This window comes from Rattus norvegicus, chromosome 11 (genome assembly GCF_021556685.1).
Source record: "Rattus norvegicus strain SHRSP/BbbUtx chromosome 11, alternate assembly SHRSP_T2T, whole genome shotgun sequence".
Classification (NCBI taxonomy): domain Eukaryota; kingdom Metazoa; phylum Chordata; class Mammalia; order Rodentia; family Muridae; genus Rattus; species Rattus norvegicus.
This window is the reverse complement of record NC_141544.1, coordinates 49,969,659-49,989,179: the sequence shown is the minus strand read 5'-3', so window position 1 is coordinate 49,989,179 and position 19,521 is coordinate 49,969,659. Positions and strand designations below refer to the sequence as shown.

Sequence of the window (19,521 nt, the reverse complement as noted above, 5' to 3'; positions counted from 1 at the left end):
GTGCCAGATACTCAGCATGTTAAATGAGTATCATATGAAAGGGGAATATAAGAGCTTCAACCTCCCTGTAACAGGGCTTCTCCTGAGGGGACATAAAGAAACATTTCTTCACCCCAGGTTAGAGAGCACCAACAGACTGAAGGGAGAGTTCTATCCAGGTCTAGCTTAGTGAACAAATAAGTCTATTGATTTACTTACAGGAGCATGGGCGACTCAAATGTGGCTGCACCATGAAAGAATCACACCATTCTCATCTGTTACCTCATATATAACTTCAGAGAGGGGAGAGCCAGCCTCCTGAGGATTTCATAGGCCACTTCCTATGGATCTCCTGAGCCTTGTGACCTACCTTCCTTCTCCCTCCAGGAGGGGCCATGAATAAATCCAGTCTTGTGAGGGTCTCCTGTGTGTCTTCACAGCTGTTCTGATTCAAGATGAAGTCAGCATGCTCAGTCCAGAGAACTGCATGGATGCTACATGGTTCAGCCATGTCCCCACATTGCTATTATGGGTACTGATTTAGTTTTATTTATCTTGCTGTGACCAGTGTGGCGGGAGAGCTCATTTTGCAATTTCTGTTTACAGTCTGTCACTGTGGGAAGTCACAGCAGGCACTGAGAGAACCATGTCCACAGTTGGATGCAGAGAGAGGGTCAGTGCAAGGATCTTCCTTCACATGCTTGTTCTTTGCTTACACAAAGACTTCATTCTTAACACAATGCGGGACCTAGCCCATAAGATAGTTCCACCAACTTTCGAGCTTTATCTTCCCACATTACATGATAATCTAGACAACCCCCATAGACATGCCCACTGGGTAGCGTTGTTGCGTGAAATATAAAAACAAAGGCACCCACTGTAGTGCTGGCTACTTTCTAGTACCATGGTTGTCCACTACTAGGGTCTCCATGTGGCAGCCCAACCTACCATTCTCCTGCTGTGGAGCCTGCTCACATTCCCAGCCATCTACCCCCTGTGGTTAGCTGTCACAAATCCTGATGATCTGGCAAAATCAAAACTCTAGAGGCTTGTAATTTATCAGTCAGATTTGTGTCAGTAAATCCTCAACCCACAAAATGCTCGCACAATGAACTCAAAACTCAATTGACATAAACACAAGTGCACACCTAGATGAGGCAAACGCACCCTGCTTACTATTTCATCATCTACCTAAGAAATTCCCAGTACTTATGGCTCCCAGGACTGTGTGGTTCCCGCTCTTCTTCCTCTTCTACAGGTTCCATCTTGTCTCCCCCTCTCCTTCTCCCCCTCCATCTCCCCGTTTCTCTGTTCCTGTCTCTAAAACTCCCAGACCGCTTTCTTTTTCCACCGCCCAATCACAGGCTTACCTTTCACCTGCTGGCACTTGCTTACTGACAACAATCTGCACAGTGTGATCTGGACAGTTCCTCACTAAAACTTCCCATGTGATTCTAGGTTTAATCAAAGTTGACAGTTAAAACTGCTCAGCACAGAGACTTTCCTAGTTCTCTTCTGACTGTGACACATAGAGTCTCCTAACTGTGACATCCAGAGTCTCAATATGTTATATTTTTTGTTTACAGTGTTTTCTTTCATCACGTAGAAAGCCTCCATCTTCCCTGACTTGGGTTGCTTAGTTGTGCATGCCTCTGGGGCACTTGGCAGATAGACTCCTGTTTCCTTAGGCCTCCAGGCCAAAGTATCTGGGGAATGGCACGAGACACGTGTGTTATGAGGTCCTTACCCAAGGCCTGGAATAGAGCTAGTGCTCAATGAACATTCAGGATGGAATGATTTTTGTTATCACCTTTTGTATGAGTTCTCCCTCACCCGTGTCACCTGACCATGTCTACATTTTAAGGAAGCTGAACGTGGATTTGTTTTTCTTTTGTGTGGAACATTCTCTGTCACTGGCGCCTGGTACCATATGTGATAGCTGAAACATAGTGCCAAGTCTGCAACTGGGGGAAGACGTCTCTGGAGCCCGACCCTCTGGCTGCTTTCCGTGGGTTCCCCAGGATATCACACAAGCTCATGCCAAACAGTCTGTTTAGCTTTCTGTTGTTTTTGACATATATAATTCACTTAGAGGCTGACTGAGCCCTGAGTAGTAAAAGCATAGATGACAGAGAGACTAGGGACAACTCTATGGCATGGGCATTTGCCTGAGGCTGGAAAATTTCTCTCTCTCTCTCTCTCTCTCTCTCTCTCGAGAAAGAGATTGTAGCCCAGACTAGCCTAAAAACTCACTATATAGACCAGGGTGGCCTTGAACTCACAGAGATCCACCAGCCTCTGCTTCCTGGGAGCTGGGCCTCAAGGCATTCACAACCAACCGTGCTTGCCTGCTTAGTTTAAAGAATGGATTTATGTTAAGCCCACTGGTGTGAGGTCAAAGACAGATGAAGAGCTTAAAAATATAAGTGACCAGGACCCTTCAGGTGTCTTATCTCTTTGCCAAGATTAAATATTTTTCACATTTTTTGTCCATTCATTTAAAACATTTTGCAAGCTGGCTCTTGGAATATGGCCTTCAACAACACACTGTACATTTAATTGAGCAATATTTCTTATATGCATTTATAGTTTCAAAGATTTGGCTATTCTCGGCAATACCACTTTCAGGATAGGGAAGGATAAATTCAGATATGACCAAGTTTTATTTAGTTCACATTACACACAATTGAGTTGGCAGAAGATTAATGAGGGGGAAAAAATCCCCAGAAATCTGGGTGGAATTAATTAGCCCTGAAGAATGACAGTTACCTCATTCCTAACAATATGTTTGGGGGTAATGTCAGTTTCTTAGAAAGCTCAAATGTAAAATTACAGTGCTAGCTTAGCATCCACGTTTTTATTTGAGTTGAAAACTGCAATGTTGAGCTATAGTCTCTGTTCCTATCTAAGCAGATCTCTTAGCTGGTGATGATTTTCATATTCTGACTTGGGAAGCTTTGCTGGAGACTTCCCGTCACTGCCAAGCCCTCAAAGATCTCACTTTCACACAAGGTGTTTTTCTCCATGCTTTCCTCAAGAATAGCGGCTATCCTTTCTCCTGGCTTAACTATCCCAGGGTCAAGCATGCTCAGTACCATGGGCCACCCGTGAAACATCTAACAGTGTGGCTTGAAGGAGCTCCTGCTCAAAACTGATGGCAGCCTGCATCTCCTCATGATGCTCAACAACCAATACATCTTTTTTTAAAAAAAGTAGTATACATGCTTATAGTACACAGGTGCAGGCAGTAGGTGGATGTGCATGGGGGTAGGTGTGTATGTGTCCAGGTCAGAGGACAGAGTTTTGGGGCCAGTTCTCTCCCTTCCTTCTTTTTTTTTTTTTTTTTTTTTTTTTTTTGGTCCTTTTTTTCGGAGCTGGGGACCGAACCCAGGGCCTTGCGCTTCCTAGGTAAGCGCTCTACCACTGAGCTAAATCCCCAGCCCCTCTCCCTTCCTTCTTGTTGTTGTAAGGTCTCTCTTGCATCTGCCATGGTTTGTACTCCAGACTCACTGGCCTGTGGCCTTCCAGATGATTCTTTTGCCTTACCCTCCTATCTTGTGTACTGGGATCACAGATGCACACCATTACCTCTGGTTTTTTGTTAATCTGGAATCTGTGACAAAATCAGGTCATTGGACTCACATGAGCAAGCCCTTTTACCCACTGAGCCATCTTGCAGTCCCTACGTTAACTTTTTCAAGCCAAGGTTACTTACTTCCCTGGTACTTCCCATCTCCCTAGCACTGGGATTGCGAGCCTGTGATACCACAACTGGCCTTTTAAACACGGGTTCTGAGTATCAACTCAGGTCCTATACTTGTAAGGCAAACACTTTATCCAGTGAACAAACCCAGCTCCAACCAATTGTAGTTGCCTCATCCAGGTGAAGGAGGTCATGAAACATGCAGACAGGTGCGTTGACAAGGGAAGAAAACTGTTCTTTCTGACTCTTTGGTGATGTTAGGACTTTCCCAGACAGGAAATTACAGCTCAAGTGGGCACCAAAAGCAGGTTCTTTAATATCAGTGCCCTGAAGAAGTCTGTGACTAACCAACAGGTACCTGTCAATCTGTATGTCCTCATGATCAACATGATATTAACACTCCTGAACTCTGGGTGTGTAAGCTTACAGGTCATCTGCCATTGGCCTCAAGGAAGTGTTGGGGAAGGGGTATGCTATGCTGTCCCTACCAGGGGATGACATTTTCTGATGTGTCTCATCTAGGCCGTGAAGGCCTTGCGAGGGCAAACATTCATCTCTCTCAATGGTGAAGGGCTATTTATGAATGCTGAGAAGCAGAGAGGGAGAGAGAGAGAGAGAGAGAGAGAGAGAGAGAGAGAGAGAGAGAGAGAGAGAGAGAGAGAGCCTGGTGGTGTGTTCTTTTGAAACCTCAAAGCCTAGTCCAATATAGCCAAACCTCCTAATTCATCCCAATGCTTAGTCTGGGAACCACCACACCCTGCCCCCACTACACCCTGCCCCCAACGCACCCTGCCCCCAACACACCCTGCCCCCAACACACCCTGCCCCCAACACACCCTGCCCCCAACACACCCTGTCCCCAACACACCCTGCCCCCAACACACCCTACCCCCAACACACCCTGCCCCCAACACACCCTGTCCCCATAGGCTTGTTGTTATATCATCATAATACAAAATGAATTTAGTCCAACTTTAAAAAGTTCCCATAATCTTTTACAGACAATCTTTTAGCTGTAACCCTCTATAAGAGGTAACCCAATCACAAAAAATAAAAAACAACCCCCCCCACACACACACGGTATGCACTCACTGATAAGTGGATATTACCCCAAAAGCTCGGAACACCCAATGATACAATCCAAAGACCACATGAAGCTCAAGAAGAAGGACGACCAAAGTGTGGATGCTTCAGTCCTTTTTAGAAGGGGAAACAAAAATACTGATAGGAGGAAATATGGAGACAAAGTTTAGAGCAGAGACTGATGGAAAGGCCATTCAGAGACTGCCCCACCTGGGGATTCAACCCATATACAGCCACCAAACCCAGACAATATTGCTGATTCCAAGAAGTGCATGCTGACAGAGCCTGATATAGCTGTCTCCTGAGAGGCTCTGCCAGAGTATGACAAATACAGAGGCAGATGCTTGCAACCAACCATTGAACTGACAATGGGGTCCCCATCGGAGGAGTTAAAGAAAGGACGGAAGGGGCTTGCAATCCCATAAGAACAACAAAACCAAAGGAACAGAGCTCCCAGGGATTAAACCACCATCCAAAGAGTACACATAGACAGACCCATGCCCCCAGCTGCATATGTAGCAGAGGATAGACTTGTGGGGCATCAATGGGAGGAGAAGCCCTTGGTCCTGCCAAAGCTGGACACCCCCCCCCCAGTGTAGGGGAATGTCAGAGTGGAGAGGAGGGAATAGGGGGTGGATGAGTGGGGGAACACCTTCACAGAAGAAGGGGGAGGGGGAGATGAGATAGGGGATTTATGGATGGGAAACCAGGAAAGGGGATAGCATTTGAAATGTAAATAAAAAATACCCAATAGAAAATTAATAAAATTAAAACCAAAGAGCAGATCACATCCTTCCAACATACCATGGCACAGATTATATCTCACTATCCCAAAAGGAAGGGAAAAGGGCAGAGTGAGGAAATACTGGACCAAAGCAAGACTGAAACCCAACAGGGAAAACTCCATATTCTGCCTCTCCCTGTCTGCTGTCTTCAGCTCTCCTTTCTGCTTCTTTGTTGACTGCAACGGGCTCCTCTCTCTTGGGCTGGTTCCAAGCTTGGCCTGCAGCTTTCCTTGGCTTCCTATAGCTTGGCATCTTCAACTCACCAGCCCAATCCAGACTTCACCTTCACAGCTTCAGGCAATGGCCCACCCAGACCTGCAGGAAGGGTCACCTGTCACAGGCCTGACCTCAGGGCTTTCCTTAACTGCAGAGACTCCATGACTCCTTTCTCATGTCCCTCTTGGCTTCAAATGCAGAAGCACTTGGCTAAAGCTGCCCACTTCTGCTAGCTGCGGCTGGACTGTCACCCCTCCTCAGACTACATTTGCATCATTTTCTTTAGTTGATGGTTTCCTTCGTTGCTTAAGCTACCCTTTAATTCCGTTTCCACCTTTAGAAGCTTAGCATGTCTGGGTCTGACTCCCTTTATCCCATTTAGCATCAATCTTTTCTTTAAACTCTTTATCTCCATGAACGCAGGACTTGACTCCAGTATTACGTATTCCAGTGCTCTTTCTCCCTTCAAACTGTACTTTTTGTATTTCCTTTTGCCACTCTTGCTCCTTTTCACTGTAGATCTGCTAAGAATGACCACTAATGACCATGTGACAGTCAATAGAAAGACGAGGAGTGGCCTCGTGTTACCTGCACACTGGGCTGCTTACTGCAAGCCCCTTGCCTCCTTTTGAGGTGCATGTCAGGGTGTGCACCTGCTCTTAGAAGGATGTCTGAGCCACCCTGTTCACTGTAATTATGCATGCATATGTTTTGTGCTCTAGGAGTTGAGTTTATCGTTTTGCATAGAAACATGACTCCGTGTGTATTTGACAAGGAGTAAAGCACAGGCACTCACTAAATGAGCTAAGAAACCGGACACGTATGGACAGGTCTGCAGATGTTTGATTCATGAGCATTAAAACAGAAATGACTTAAATTGAAAGGTGAAGTAAATAGTTCTGAAAGCTGTGTCCTGTCAATAGGTACCACGAAGGCACACTTGTGATCTCTCCAGAGAAGCATTCAGTTCTATGTGTGATTTAATGTGGTGTAACTACATAGACAAGGCACTTGGGTAGATAGCCTGCAAGGCCAGACATCCACATCAGAGACTGTAGGGTAGAGGTGTGGGGCAATGCCTTGTCAGAGTTCTCTTTAATACCACAATTTCCAACAAAGCTTACATTGCTGCTATGACATATCCTTATCTTTTAAGAGGCTTTGTATGCCACCTTTAGCTTTTACCTTTTAGATTTGTGGCATATTTCATTCACAGATGGGTCTCCCTGTGGCTGGTAAATGGAACTTCCAATCTCTGACCTGGCTATGGGAATTCATGCCATGCTTCTTCTTATGGAGGGCTCATTGGTAGGTGGACCATGTGTCCCAGAAGAGAGTGAGAAAAGCCAGGGCCTGGTCTATAGGAGACTTGGGCTTTAGTGAGGAGAAGGAGGGGAAATCCATGCATCTAAATTTAATACAAAGTCCAGCTTTGTACACTAGAGAAACAGAGCAGGTCAAGGGCCTGGTCTATAGGAGACTTGGGCTTTAGTGAGGAGAAGGAGGGGAAATCCATGCATCTAAATTTAATATAAAGTCCAGCTTTAGACACTAGAGAGACAGAGCAGGTCATGTGCTGAGTCTCTTAAGTCCCCTTGAGATTGATGCCCAGCCTCGCTCCTTGCCTCCCAGACCCAGACTCTCTGTAGTATTTTGAGCAATGCTAAACCATCTAGTCCTACTCGAGTCCCCCATTGTCTCTCAGAGTACTGCTGAGAGGTCAGGCTGACTGACCAGTCTGTGTTGTCTCTTGCAGTTTTCAGTGAAGAGCCCCACTCCAGCCTCTACTTTGTCAATGCATCGCTGCAAGAGGTAGTGTTTGCAAGCACGTCGGGGACCCTGGTGCCCTGCCCGGCTGCAGGCATCCCTCCTGTGACTCTCAGATGGTACCTAGCAACGGGCGAGGAGATCTACGATGTCCCTGGGATCCGCCACGTCCATCCCAATGGCACTCTCCAAATTTTCCCCTTTCCTCCTTCAAGCTTCAGCACCTTAATCCATGATAATACTTACTATTGCACAGCTGAAAACCCTTCAGGGAAAATTAGAAGTCAGGATGTCCACATCAAGGCTGGTGAGTACCCTTCTACCTTGGGCCTACTTGGATGGGAGGAGAATGATCAGGGTGGCTGAGGATGTGGGGGGCCTCATCAGCTCATGAGGACACTTCTGATGATAATGGTTACAGTGTTCCTACACTAGATTTTAGTGTCCCCGAGTGCTGGATCTAACTCTAAGAAATAATGTTCTGTGCACTGGGGAGAAAACTCCATATAGGAGTGCTTGCCTACTGTGCAAGCATAAGCGCTTAAGTTTGCACGCTACTATCAACATACAAACAAAAAGATCCAGATGTGGCCACATCCTCGAAACCCTAACGCTATTAAGGGTGGAGAAAGGATGACCTCTGTTGTTTCATGGCTGCTAGCCTAGCTCTGGGTTCACAGAGAGGTCTTGTCTTGTGGGGATGAGGGGAGAATGATGTCATCCACTGGCCCTTTTCCATATGCATGTTCATGTATGTATATATGTGTTCAAATATCACACTCATATGCTCACATGGATGTAATAGTTATCAAGTCCCATGGCAACTTTAGTGTATTCCCACATCATGGTACTTTGATTCATGTTTTTACACCCGTTGATGCTTCTACCCATTTCTCCACTTGTCTATCCCCTACCCAACCTTAAGGGAGGGGAAATGGAGAAAAATGGAGGTCATGATTTGAGTGGGTCATGGGAACAAACATGGCATAAATGTGTGCTGTAATGGAAAGCCATTGATCCAATAGCTTCACTTTCCCATTGACATTAAAAGGCTGTGTCCACATTCCTGATGGTATCTCGCATAGCTGAAATGTTTTCTTTTAACAACATATTGTATCTTTAAAACTCATCATTGCTACATAGTCATCTCCCAGATTCTTCCTGAAATCCATAGACCTGAGGCGCTTCTGCACAGGACATAGCTTGTCTTTGGCTGGTGTCAACAAAGCCCTAATATGCTAGCACACAGCTAAGAAAACCCTGTAATCAAATAGAATTGGGGTATTTTTAAGTCTTGCTCTGAAAATGCTTGGGGAGGGTCACCACACAGTGAATGATAAGGCTTGATCATGGTGGCTGTCTTGGCTCATGTTGGAAATTTAAGTATCATTTGTACAGTGGGTGAGAAGGTGCTGCTGGAAGACACCAGGGTGCGTACTAAGTATGTGATGTTTTGGAGACTCTGTATATGATCGCTTTGATATGATATGATAAGCAATCATACATGCAACAGTGAATCATTGCCTGCTCCTTCAGTGCCCAAACCTGTGGAGAATGTGCTTAGGAAAAGCAGAGGAGAGGGTTGGCTTGAATCAGGAACTGAGGACATGCAATGCGTCAAATCCTGAAGTAAAGCAAATGAAATTTGGGTAGGGACCTCCTAGCCTGGCAGGTGGAGACACCCTGCATGCCTTTGGCAGCCGATCATATTAGCAAGCTGCTAAGAGCAGTTTATTATCGTCTATAAAACACAACTAAAGGAAAACCTTGCATTTCAGATCGTTTTCTCTGTGTTTGGAACCCATGATTTCTGACCTGGGTTTTCCGTCAGGTTGACTGGTTTGATGCTCAGCACTCACATGTTTTGTGTGCATTTGGTGCTGTGGTTTAGAGGAGTGCATGCACATATGCCTGAACACTGACATTGGCTTTCCTCAGACTCGTTCAACCTTATTCTTTATGATAGGGTCACTCAGTAAGCCCTAAGCTCATTGGCTTGTATAGGCCAGCTGGTCACTGAGCTCCAGCTATCTGCCTGCCTCTGTTCCCCTGACCCCCAGCCATGGGATCGCAAGGGTGTGCTACCACACCCAGGTTTTACACAGAGGCTAAGGATCCCAATGCAGGATCTTACACATATGCAGCAAGTACGGTGTCCACTGAGCTATCGCTCTAGCCCCTCACTTCAATTTCCTCTAAATTTGTCACAGAACCAACTGCTTCTATTGGATACTGAAGCTTTGAAGGGACTGATGCAGTACCAGTGTGTCTGGTGTCCCTTGACATAGCTGCATGGTTGCCATTGGTATGGTAGGAACTGACACAACACCTGTGTCTGAACTTGAGACTCGGATAAACCCATATCCCCCCCCACCATCTTTCCTTACTTAATTTTGATTTCTGTCATGAACACATTATGTTGTCATTGATCCTTTATTTCCATTCATTTGATTATTCTTCAGGACTAGGGGTTGAGCGCTCTCACAGGCTGAACCCGTGCTTGGCGACCGAGCAAGGCTTCCACCGCCACCGTAATCTTTTAGGTTGTGTTTATTGAATGCTTACAAATGCTACTCCCCATGTGTATAAAGGCAGAGTCGCATGGTCCTCCAAGGGCCAATGAGGAGCACGGTGTCACTTCAGACAGTGAGGCTGAATGGAACTGAAGGAGTTCACTTTCACGAGTTACCTGGGTCACCCTTCAGAATTGTTCCTCTAGGCTGCTGTTGGGATTATTCTGGAATGATCCAGTGTTCCCTCTGTTTTTTATGTTTTGGGTTTTTTGTTTTTGTTTTTGTTTTGTTTTGTTTTTCACAGCACGGAGTTCACATTCTCATCAATGCTCTGCAATTTGTTTTATTTTTAAATTTATTCTTTGGAAATACAGTACATGTATATAATGTATTGGGGGGATATTTGCCCCTACCTCATTTTTCCCTCCAATTCTTTCTGGATCTACCCAAACATCCACTTTCATATATACGTCTACATATGCATATATATCATATGCACATACATATACATACACATACATATATCCCACTGAGTCCAATTAGTATTGCCTGTAAATACATGGGTAAAGGGTCATCCTCTGGACCATAGTCAACTTACCACACACAGCAGTCTTGGGAGAAACCTACTCTCCCCTCCTTGAGTAGCCATCAGCTGCCATTATCATCTCTGCCCTAGTGGGGTAGGGAGTTGTGATTCCCTTCCCTTTTATGCTGGAATGTTGGATGTCTTGACCATGTACATGTCTTCTATAGGCAACCACAGCTACTCTGTGTTCATGACTGTAACAGACCTGTCCTGTTTTACCCTGATTCTCTCTAACCTCTGGTTTTTACAGTCTTTGTAGGATGTTGACTCAGGCTTAGGTGCCTGAAAGTGGAGGTGTTTCCACTTACTATGCCCCATTAACTTGAAATACTAATTCTAACATAAAACACTTCCTTGTCCAAAGACGGGGTGCACATGGGTCGCTGTCATGCTATGGTCCCTTACCTGTCTCTGTGTGCCCATTAGCAAACAGCAGTGAGTTTTAGGGACTCAGGAAGGGTAAACATGTCCAGTACATGCTTGCTCCTGAGCAAACTGTAGCTAATGACATTAACTCATGGCCCAGGTGGAGTAGCAGGGGCCATTTATTTGAACTGACAACAAAACAAAGAGGAAACATCTGGAAGAGTACAAACACACAAGCCCACAGCGCCCAGGACCGGGCCCTGGATGAGAAGAACCAGCCAGTCTGAGATTTGCCTTTGCACCATCTCCCATTTCCTGATGGAGGATGCAGAAATCGTGTGTGTGTGTGTGTGTGTGTGTGTGTGTGTGTGTGTGTGTGTAGCATTTTCATTCACAGGTGTGCAAGCAAGAGTGCAGAGAGAGCCATCAAAGTGGACAGATAATGTGAAGAATCTCTTCTGTATTAATGGTTAGCAGGCCTCTTCTGAGGCCTGTCTTCTCAACCAGAGGCAGCCCTGACCTCCCACATTCATCATCCCAGTGCCCAGTTTCAGCAGAACAGTGTTCTCAGCACCCACATAGCAGCTCACTACCAACTGTCACTTAAGTTCCAGGGGATCTGATACCCTCTTATGGACTCCGTGGTCACTGTACACACATGGTACATGGGCCTAAGGGCATGCAGGACACTCATCCATCTAAAAATAAATCTAAAACAATAATAGCCCAAAACAAAGAAGAAAATGAGAAAAAATAAGCAGCGATCAGAGGTGATGACGGAATCAAAGAGCAACACTGTGACATTAAACCTGAGGATATTCAGTGCTGGACACATGTGAACATTCAAGTCATGCTAATCACAAGGCAGATATGGCAAGACTGGATTCGGCAGCACTTAAGAGAAATTCTTTTGAAACACGAATACATAATTAATTAGTCTCTTGTCTGTTGCTTAACTAAGTTCCTGAAGCCACAGTCTTTTTTTTCTCAGAGAAGTTTACTTAGCTCACGTCTTTTTGAGGGCTGCTACTCCTGGTGAGGGCCTCTTAACCTGGTCACAGCATGGCAGAAAATGAAAAGAAGTTACTACATGGACCCTCCCCCACCAGAAGCTGAAGTTTCAGGACCATCTTTCTTCTCATAGCAACTTGGTCTCATGGGAATTGACTGGCATCCCGTAAGAAGGACATTAATCCCTTCCAGAGGCTGCGCTATTAAAAACCCAGGCATCTCCCACTGTAGTGTACCGCATTAGGCTCCCAACATCCGTTATCACCATCACATTGGGGAGGAAACTTCCAGAACATGGACCTTCAGTGGGCACACTCCTGTCATCTCTGAGTCACAAAAACATGGGTTTGAAGTGAAAAGATAGAGAAATATCATGATCCCCTAGACAAATCAGGGTAAACCATTGCCAGGAAGATGGAGTAGATTTACAGTTGATTAGCAGGAAGATGTGTCTTATCTCCAAGAGTAATGCACAGCTTAAGAGATCATTTCATAGGAAAAAAGATTATTTAATTAAGATGGTATGACTCTCGCAAATTTAATGTATCAGGGGACATAGCACATAGCATGCAAGCTGCTGCAGCATCGGCGAGAAGAAAGTGAGTCAGAATTGTAGTTGAAGAACTCAACACCCATCTGTTCATAATTGGTAGAAGCAGAAACAGAACAAATAGGATCTGAATGACATTGCCAATCAAGTTGGTCAGCTCATACTTGAATAAAGAATTAGCTTCTGGGATGAACCGGTATTTGCTATAACATACAACACGTTCCGGGCAATAAAATGAGTTTCAGATGACCCTTAAGTCAAGTCCCATGATGCATGCTATTTGAGTACGGTAGAATTAAATTAGAAAATAAGAGCAAAAATCTCTGCAAAATGACCAAATATTTGGGTACAAAATACATTTTTTTAAAATGACATATGTCTTAGGGCTGGAGAGATGGCTCAGGCTTCAAGAGCTCTTCTCGATCTTTAAGAGAACTGGAGTTTGGTTTCCAGAAATTGTCATATGGTTCACAACTACCTGGACTTCTAGCTCCAGAGGATCCAGTAGCCTCTTCAAGTCTCTGTGGATACCCACAAGTGTTGATACACACACACACACACACACACACACACACACACACACACACACCTACCTAACAATAAATAACAATCTGTATTTCAAGAAAACCTAGGAGAAAAATTAGAAGTTTGCAGAAAATAATACAATTTTAGATCAATCCAAGAGTCACAAGAACGTTTTAACAAAAGAGTATGTGGCATGGAGGCGGGGATCGAGTGCTGCTTTGCAGCCCTCCAGAAATCACAGCATCTGTGGTCATCTGCATCTGACCTGGACAAGATCGTTTATGGGAAAGAGAAGGGACTCGCAAGCCCTAACTCCTTTCTGGGAATCTATGGTCAGTTAACACTTGCTGGGGGGGAGGGAGAGACATTTTCTTCAGTATTGCAGCCACAGCTAAGAGGCTTGTGTTTCTGTACGAGCATCTCACATTCCTATAAACAATCCTAATTAGACTCGCTCGGTCACCAAAGAAATAAAATATCCATGAAGCGAAAGGGAGATGAGATATGTTGGAAAGAGGACAAGACAGGGTAGCAGGCTGAAGGTACTGGAAATGCATTATGTACACGTATGAAAATGTCACAGGGAAACCCACTGCTATGCATAATTAATGTATGTTAATACAAATGTTACAGAAATAATTGGGGGAATCCGGCCAAAGCAGAACCCAGGCAGAGTGGAGGTCATAGTTCTGAACACCTGTAACATTACATGTACAGAGAGGTTTTAAATGATGGTCTCAGTTTTCTACCTAAGTAGAAAGAGGACATGAAGACTATACCAGAAGGAAAACAAAGGTCATGTAGAAACAAAGACAGCATGGTCCAGAAGCCAGAAGCATTAGAAGACGGCATGGAATAGGAAGTAAGCTCTTTCAAGGGGTTGGTAACGTGTTTACCCTGCTTATCAGAAGAAACAAACGAGACAGAGCTTGGTGTCAATAGCAGGAATGAAAGAAATGACTGCTCTGTACTGGGAAGGACTTCCACACATTTTTTAGAAGTGTTAGAATGATAAAACTGAATATTAGTGAGTATATATATAAATTCAACAATATATGAAATGAACAATCTGTCTGAAGACTCAATATCTCAAAACTCCCTTGAGAGTTAAAGAATTGAATTTGTGAACAAAAATTTCCTATGATAAAAATCCGTGGGTAATATGGAGTCACTTTGACATCTAATAAACATTTGAGACAAAAGTAATAAAAATTCTAAGGTGAATATGCTAGGAAATTGAACAAGAATTAACACTTGCTCAAATAATTTTAGACTAACATTGCCCTGATCCTAATCATAATACAGGTGTTATAAGAAAAGAAAACCATAAGTGTCTCTCAAATGTTGATATAAAATTTCTCAAACCTTCTATAAATTGAATTGAATAACATATAAGAACAATGCACTATATCCATGCAAGGAGTGTCTCCAGCAGGCAAGAATGGCTTCAGACTTGAAAGGTGATCAGTGAATTCACTTTATTGACCTATCAAAAGTAAAAAAAAATGAAATAATTTAAAGTGGTGCAGAAAATTATTAACAAGTCCCACATTTCGTGATTATGGAACAGAAATCCCAGTTGACTTGGAGGAGGAGAGAATTTTTTCATTTTAACAAATTCAGGCCTGCCTAACACCAGAAATGGAGGACAAAGAGTAAATGCTTCCCCTTAAGTCGGGAGCAACACCAGATTCTGCCCTGGCTGTTTCTGCTTCATTAGAAGTTGTAGCCAAGATAGTGAAACAATGTAGCAAAGATATACGTTTAAGATGGAGGCCCGGCTCAGTGAACAAGAGCCTAACATGCCATCATGAGGAGTTGGGATCCCCACTACGTGCCCAGAGGGTGTAATGGCGACCTATTATTCAACTGGGAACGTGGAGTTGGATCTCTCCCTCTATTAATAAGATAGAGGGTGACTGAGAAAGACTCCATTTCTCAGCCTTAGGCCTTCACATGCCTGTGCACATACATGAATACACATCAAACACCCAAACATGATACAGCTTTCTCCACCACTCAAAATTAAAGTACCCAAACTTTTTAATAATTATGAATGTAGATAATCTGATGTGTTTATTAGAAAACAACTGGGGCTAATAAGTGGGTTTGTCAAAACTAGAGTTCAACTCAACACACACACTCATGAATACACATATACTCACACACACACACACACACACACACACGAATACACGAATTCACACACATAAAATACACTCACACACATGTTCATCAGACAATTTAAAAGTACTACTTACAATAGAATCACAGCCAAGAAATACTTAGGACTAAAAGAGAGAAAAATCAAAGGAGAAATACAACTTCTCCATGAATGGGAGGTTCACAGTTAAGAGGTTGCTCTTTCCAAAATGTCTGTGAATTCAAGAAAAGCTCCAAGAAGCCCAGAAGGCTTTTGAAAAGTAAAAATCAAGAAGCTGATTCTAAAACATAAAAAATCATAAAGGATATAGAATAATATTCAAAAATCTTAGAAAATTAACCATTACTTAGGATAGCCAACACCATCTGTTTTAATTTCATTTTGATATTTATTGTTCAGATAATGATTGTAAACATAAATGCTGCAGCAGAATAAAGTTTATGTCCAAACATACATGGATATCAAGAAGATTCCCAGGTAATTTAGTGGATGATATTCTCAATCACGAGACTGATAAAATTGTACATCCATACCTTAAAAGGGAAGATTTGACTTGGGCTTTAAACATATTTTCAAATAAACTCAAAGGGATTCCTAGATACACATATCGATCAGCAGTTATGAAAATCACTGGATAAAGATGTCGGGGAATCCATGCAGTCCTGTAGGAAAGATTTCTCACAGTGACATTACCTGTTATGTAATCTGTAATAGGACAAATTGATGCATTGGATTCTATCAAAATTTAAAACCTCTGCCTCACTGTACACAGTTATTGGGGCCATGGGAACCAAACCTTAGCATAGAAGGAACAACTTCCAAAACATACTTTGGTTAAATCATTATTATTGCCAAATGTAATTGAAGTATAAAATAAGTATAAGACCAAGAAAAGGCAGATAAAAAATGGAAGATAAAGAAAATCCACAAAATACAAAAAGGAGCACGTAATGAAGGTGTGGAGCCTCCTCCAATGTAAGATGGGGTTCCCAGCTGCTCTCCACCCAGTGTCTGGTCTCTCAGTGTTCCCTTAGGCTGTATCTCTCTGCCCCACCTAGTGACCATGGCTATCCCTCTGAGCCCTGGTATCTTGAGCCATACCTGCCTTCCTTTCTCAGATGTCCTCATAGTCACTGAAGACCTCCCAGTGGAGACCTGGACAGAGACGTAGCTTCTAGTTCAGATGCTAAGAGTGTCCTAGCAAGGGCCTTGGGGTCTCCTGCTGTTCCCTAGTGGTCAGTACCACAGGGGAGAGTGGGAGATCAGCTGTCCCATCAGGAGCTGGACCCAGATGTTCATGCCAGTAGATAGTGACTGTCAGGATTGGGAACCTCAAGTTGGTGGGGCAAGGGCTCTGGGTACTTTTGAGAGTCCCTCTTTACCTTGTGGTTGTCCCTGTATCTTCAGGAGTAACAAACAAAAATCAGGATGAGAGACAGGCCACAAAAAGAAAGAAAATGGTACAGCTTAATATCTTTATGTTTTAAAAGATTGACTTTACTTACGTCCGTGTGTCGGACGTATGAGTCTGTGTGTTAGTATGTGCATGTGTGCACAGGTGCCTGTAGAGGCCAGAAGAGGTCGTTGGATTCTCTACAGCTGGGGCTTCAGGTGTGAGCTGGTGTGTGGGTGCTGGGAACCAAACCCGAGTCCTCTGGAACAATGTGGTTCACTGTTGACCAAACTTCCAACCCTTATACTTTAACATCTTTTAACTGAACCCCAAATTTTATTTTTCTCTTGGCCCCAGAAATTGTCTAGTTGACCTTTGACCAAACCTTGAATTAAATTAATTCTCTCACCAAGACAAGCTATTTTAAAATCATGTCTCAAAAGGTGCTGCCTGTGAGAGACGTATGTCAATCAAGGAATACCCATTCTATTCCTCTTGCTCAGGAAGTAGTGCTGCTTGCCTTTGGGTAATCACTAAAGTCTCTTCCTTCTGACCTCTAACTCCATACTTCATATGGCTGAGAGACTGCAAAGGAGGTGTGGAAGCCCTTGGCTCAGTTCTGTAGCAACTGTTCTAGTTCCTCTGAGCTTGGACCTGCAGTCTTTGGAGGACCTGCTTGGTGATTGGCACCATGGCATGCAAACAAGACTGTACAGTCCTGAGAATATAGTTTCAGGGACAGCAACAAGCCTTTGCTGGGATCTACTCTGCACAGATATGGGAGGGATTCTGAGCTGCCAAGGGTGTGGGGTAGGGACTCCAAAGAAAGGCCAGGCTTTTGTACCTGCTTTCCCTGGGTTCTCTGTGTCCTTCTGCCTCACAGCTTTTCCTGGGTCATGTCCTTAACTCGAAATCTCTCAGAGCTTCTTCTAGGGATAACCCAATATAGAACATCTAAGTATCCACAGACTTGGCTGCCCAAGTCACTGGAGCTAATACAAGGATGTAGATACTGAAGGATGACTATATTCACTGAGCATTTGCTATGTACCTGTGTGAGAAATAGCTACAGTGGTGTTTGTGGGTGTATGTGTGTGCCTGTGTGTATATGTGTGTGCCTGTGTGTATATGTGTGTGTGATGTGTGTCTGTGGGATGTGTGTGTGTGATGTGTGTTGTGTGTATGTGTATATGTGTGTATGTGATATGTATGTGAAAGTGTGTATATAGGGCATATGTGTTTATGTGTCTGTGTAAATGTGTATATGTGTGTATATGTGTGAATATGTGTTTATGTGTGTGTATGTGCATGTGTGATCTGTGTATGAGTGTGTGTGTGATGTGTGTCTCTGTGTGATGTGTGTGTATATGATATGTGTGATCTCTGTGTGTATATGAGTGTGTGCGCATGCATGTGATGTGTTCATGAAGTTGTATGCACATTCCAGGTGGAGATCAGAGATGGAGGTTAGGTTTAATTGTTTCCTAACTTTTTTTTTGAGACAGAGTCTATCACTGAACCAATTCTGTTAGGCTGACTACCAATGAGCTCTGGAAAATCTTCATGTCTCCTTGTCCCTGGCACTATTTAATTGTTCCATGTGTGTTGGAGATCTGAACTCAGGTCTTCGATTTTTCCACATGGCCACTACTGCCTGACGCAGCTCTCCAGCTCCCTATGAGGGCTTTAGATGGGTTGCTCCATTGTTGGTCTTTTGAATGAAGGGTACGGGGAGGTGTTTGGACACATGTCTTAATTGAACTGAGTGGTATCATTGATTTAGGACCTGGAGCTGAACTAATAAGGGAGAGAAGTAACAGTCACAGGGTTTAAAATCCTGACTTTCAAGGTAGCTCTTACACTATAGGCCAATAGGTTTCAAAAGGAGAGAAGTCACTCAACAGTGTAAGTGTGGCTTCCTGAGGCTGAAGGGCCTCCCAGGAGCTCTGGCTGGTGACAAGAAATAGGCTGCAGTTGGCCACCTTGAAGTGTGTGGCCCTGAAGCTCAGGCCTAAGGAACAGCCATGCTCACTGTGATGACTTAAGTTCATCAACTTGACACAAACTGTAGTCATCTGAGAGGAGAGAACTTCAATTGAGAAATGCCTCCACAAGTTTGGTCTGAGGGTAAGCCTGTAGGGTATTTTCCTAATTAGTGATCGATGTGATGAGGCACAGGTGTCATCCCTGAGTGGGTGAAGTTATCCCTGAGTAGCTGGTCCTAGGTACTGTAACAAAGCATGAGGAGCAAGCAGTAAACAGAACTGCAAAACACCCTACCTCCAACCCATGGCCTCTGTATCGGCTCCTGCCTCCAGGTTCTGGCCTGCCTGAGCTCCCTGTCTTGGCTTCCTTCAGCGGACTACAATGTAGAAATATAAGTCAAATAAACCCCTTTCCTCCAAGTTGCTTTGCTCATGTTGTTGGGGCTAGGATCATGGGGTGTTGCCGTGACAGACATAACCATGTATTATTGGGAGGGTTGTGGAAGCACTCTGGAACTTTGGGCTGGAAAAGCCATTGAGCATTCAAACCTTGATGAGAAGTTTTTTTTGGGGGAGTGTGGAAGAATGTTGAGGGAAATTCAGAAGATGGAGTCCCTGAGTGTGAACTTCTAGACAGAAGTTTGAGAGTCACTAAAAGATGATCAGAACCATTACATAGTTCGGTTTAAGAATCTGGTTCTGTTCAGCTGGGACTAAAGAGTCATCCATGATTAACAAGAGACAAGAGGCCAGCATCACTGAAATGAAATCTTTTTTGTTCCTGGGACAGTCAATGCTGGTCAGCCGGAACTGAGGAATTAGTAGTGATTAAGAAGAGACCAGCATCACTGAGCTGAAATCTTCTGGGAAGTGTTTCCTTAGAGGCAGTCGACGT

General features: G+C 44.0%; 1 protein-coding gene across 2 annotated transcripts in view; it reads left to right on the top strand.

Annotated features, from left to right (window-relative positions):
• Dscam (DS cell adhesion molecule) overlaps window positions 1–19,521 on the top strand; it is a 578,367-nt gene that overhangs the window by 107,413 nt on the left and 451,433 nt on the right. For both annotated transcript variants that reach the window (XM_087575369.1, NM_133587.1), the window contains 1 exon segment: window positions 7,523–7,840. In XM_087575369.1, coding sequence (XP_087431495.1) covers window positions 7,523–7,840 — 318 coding nt within the window.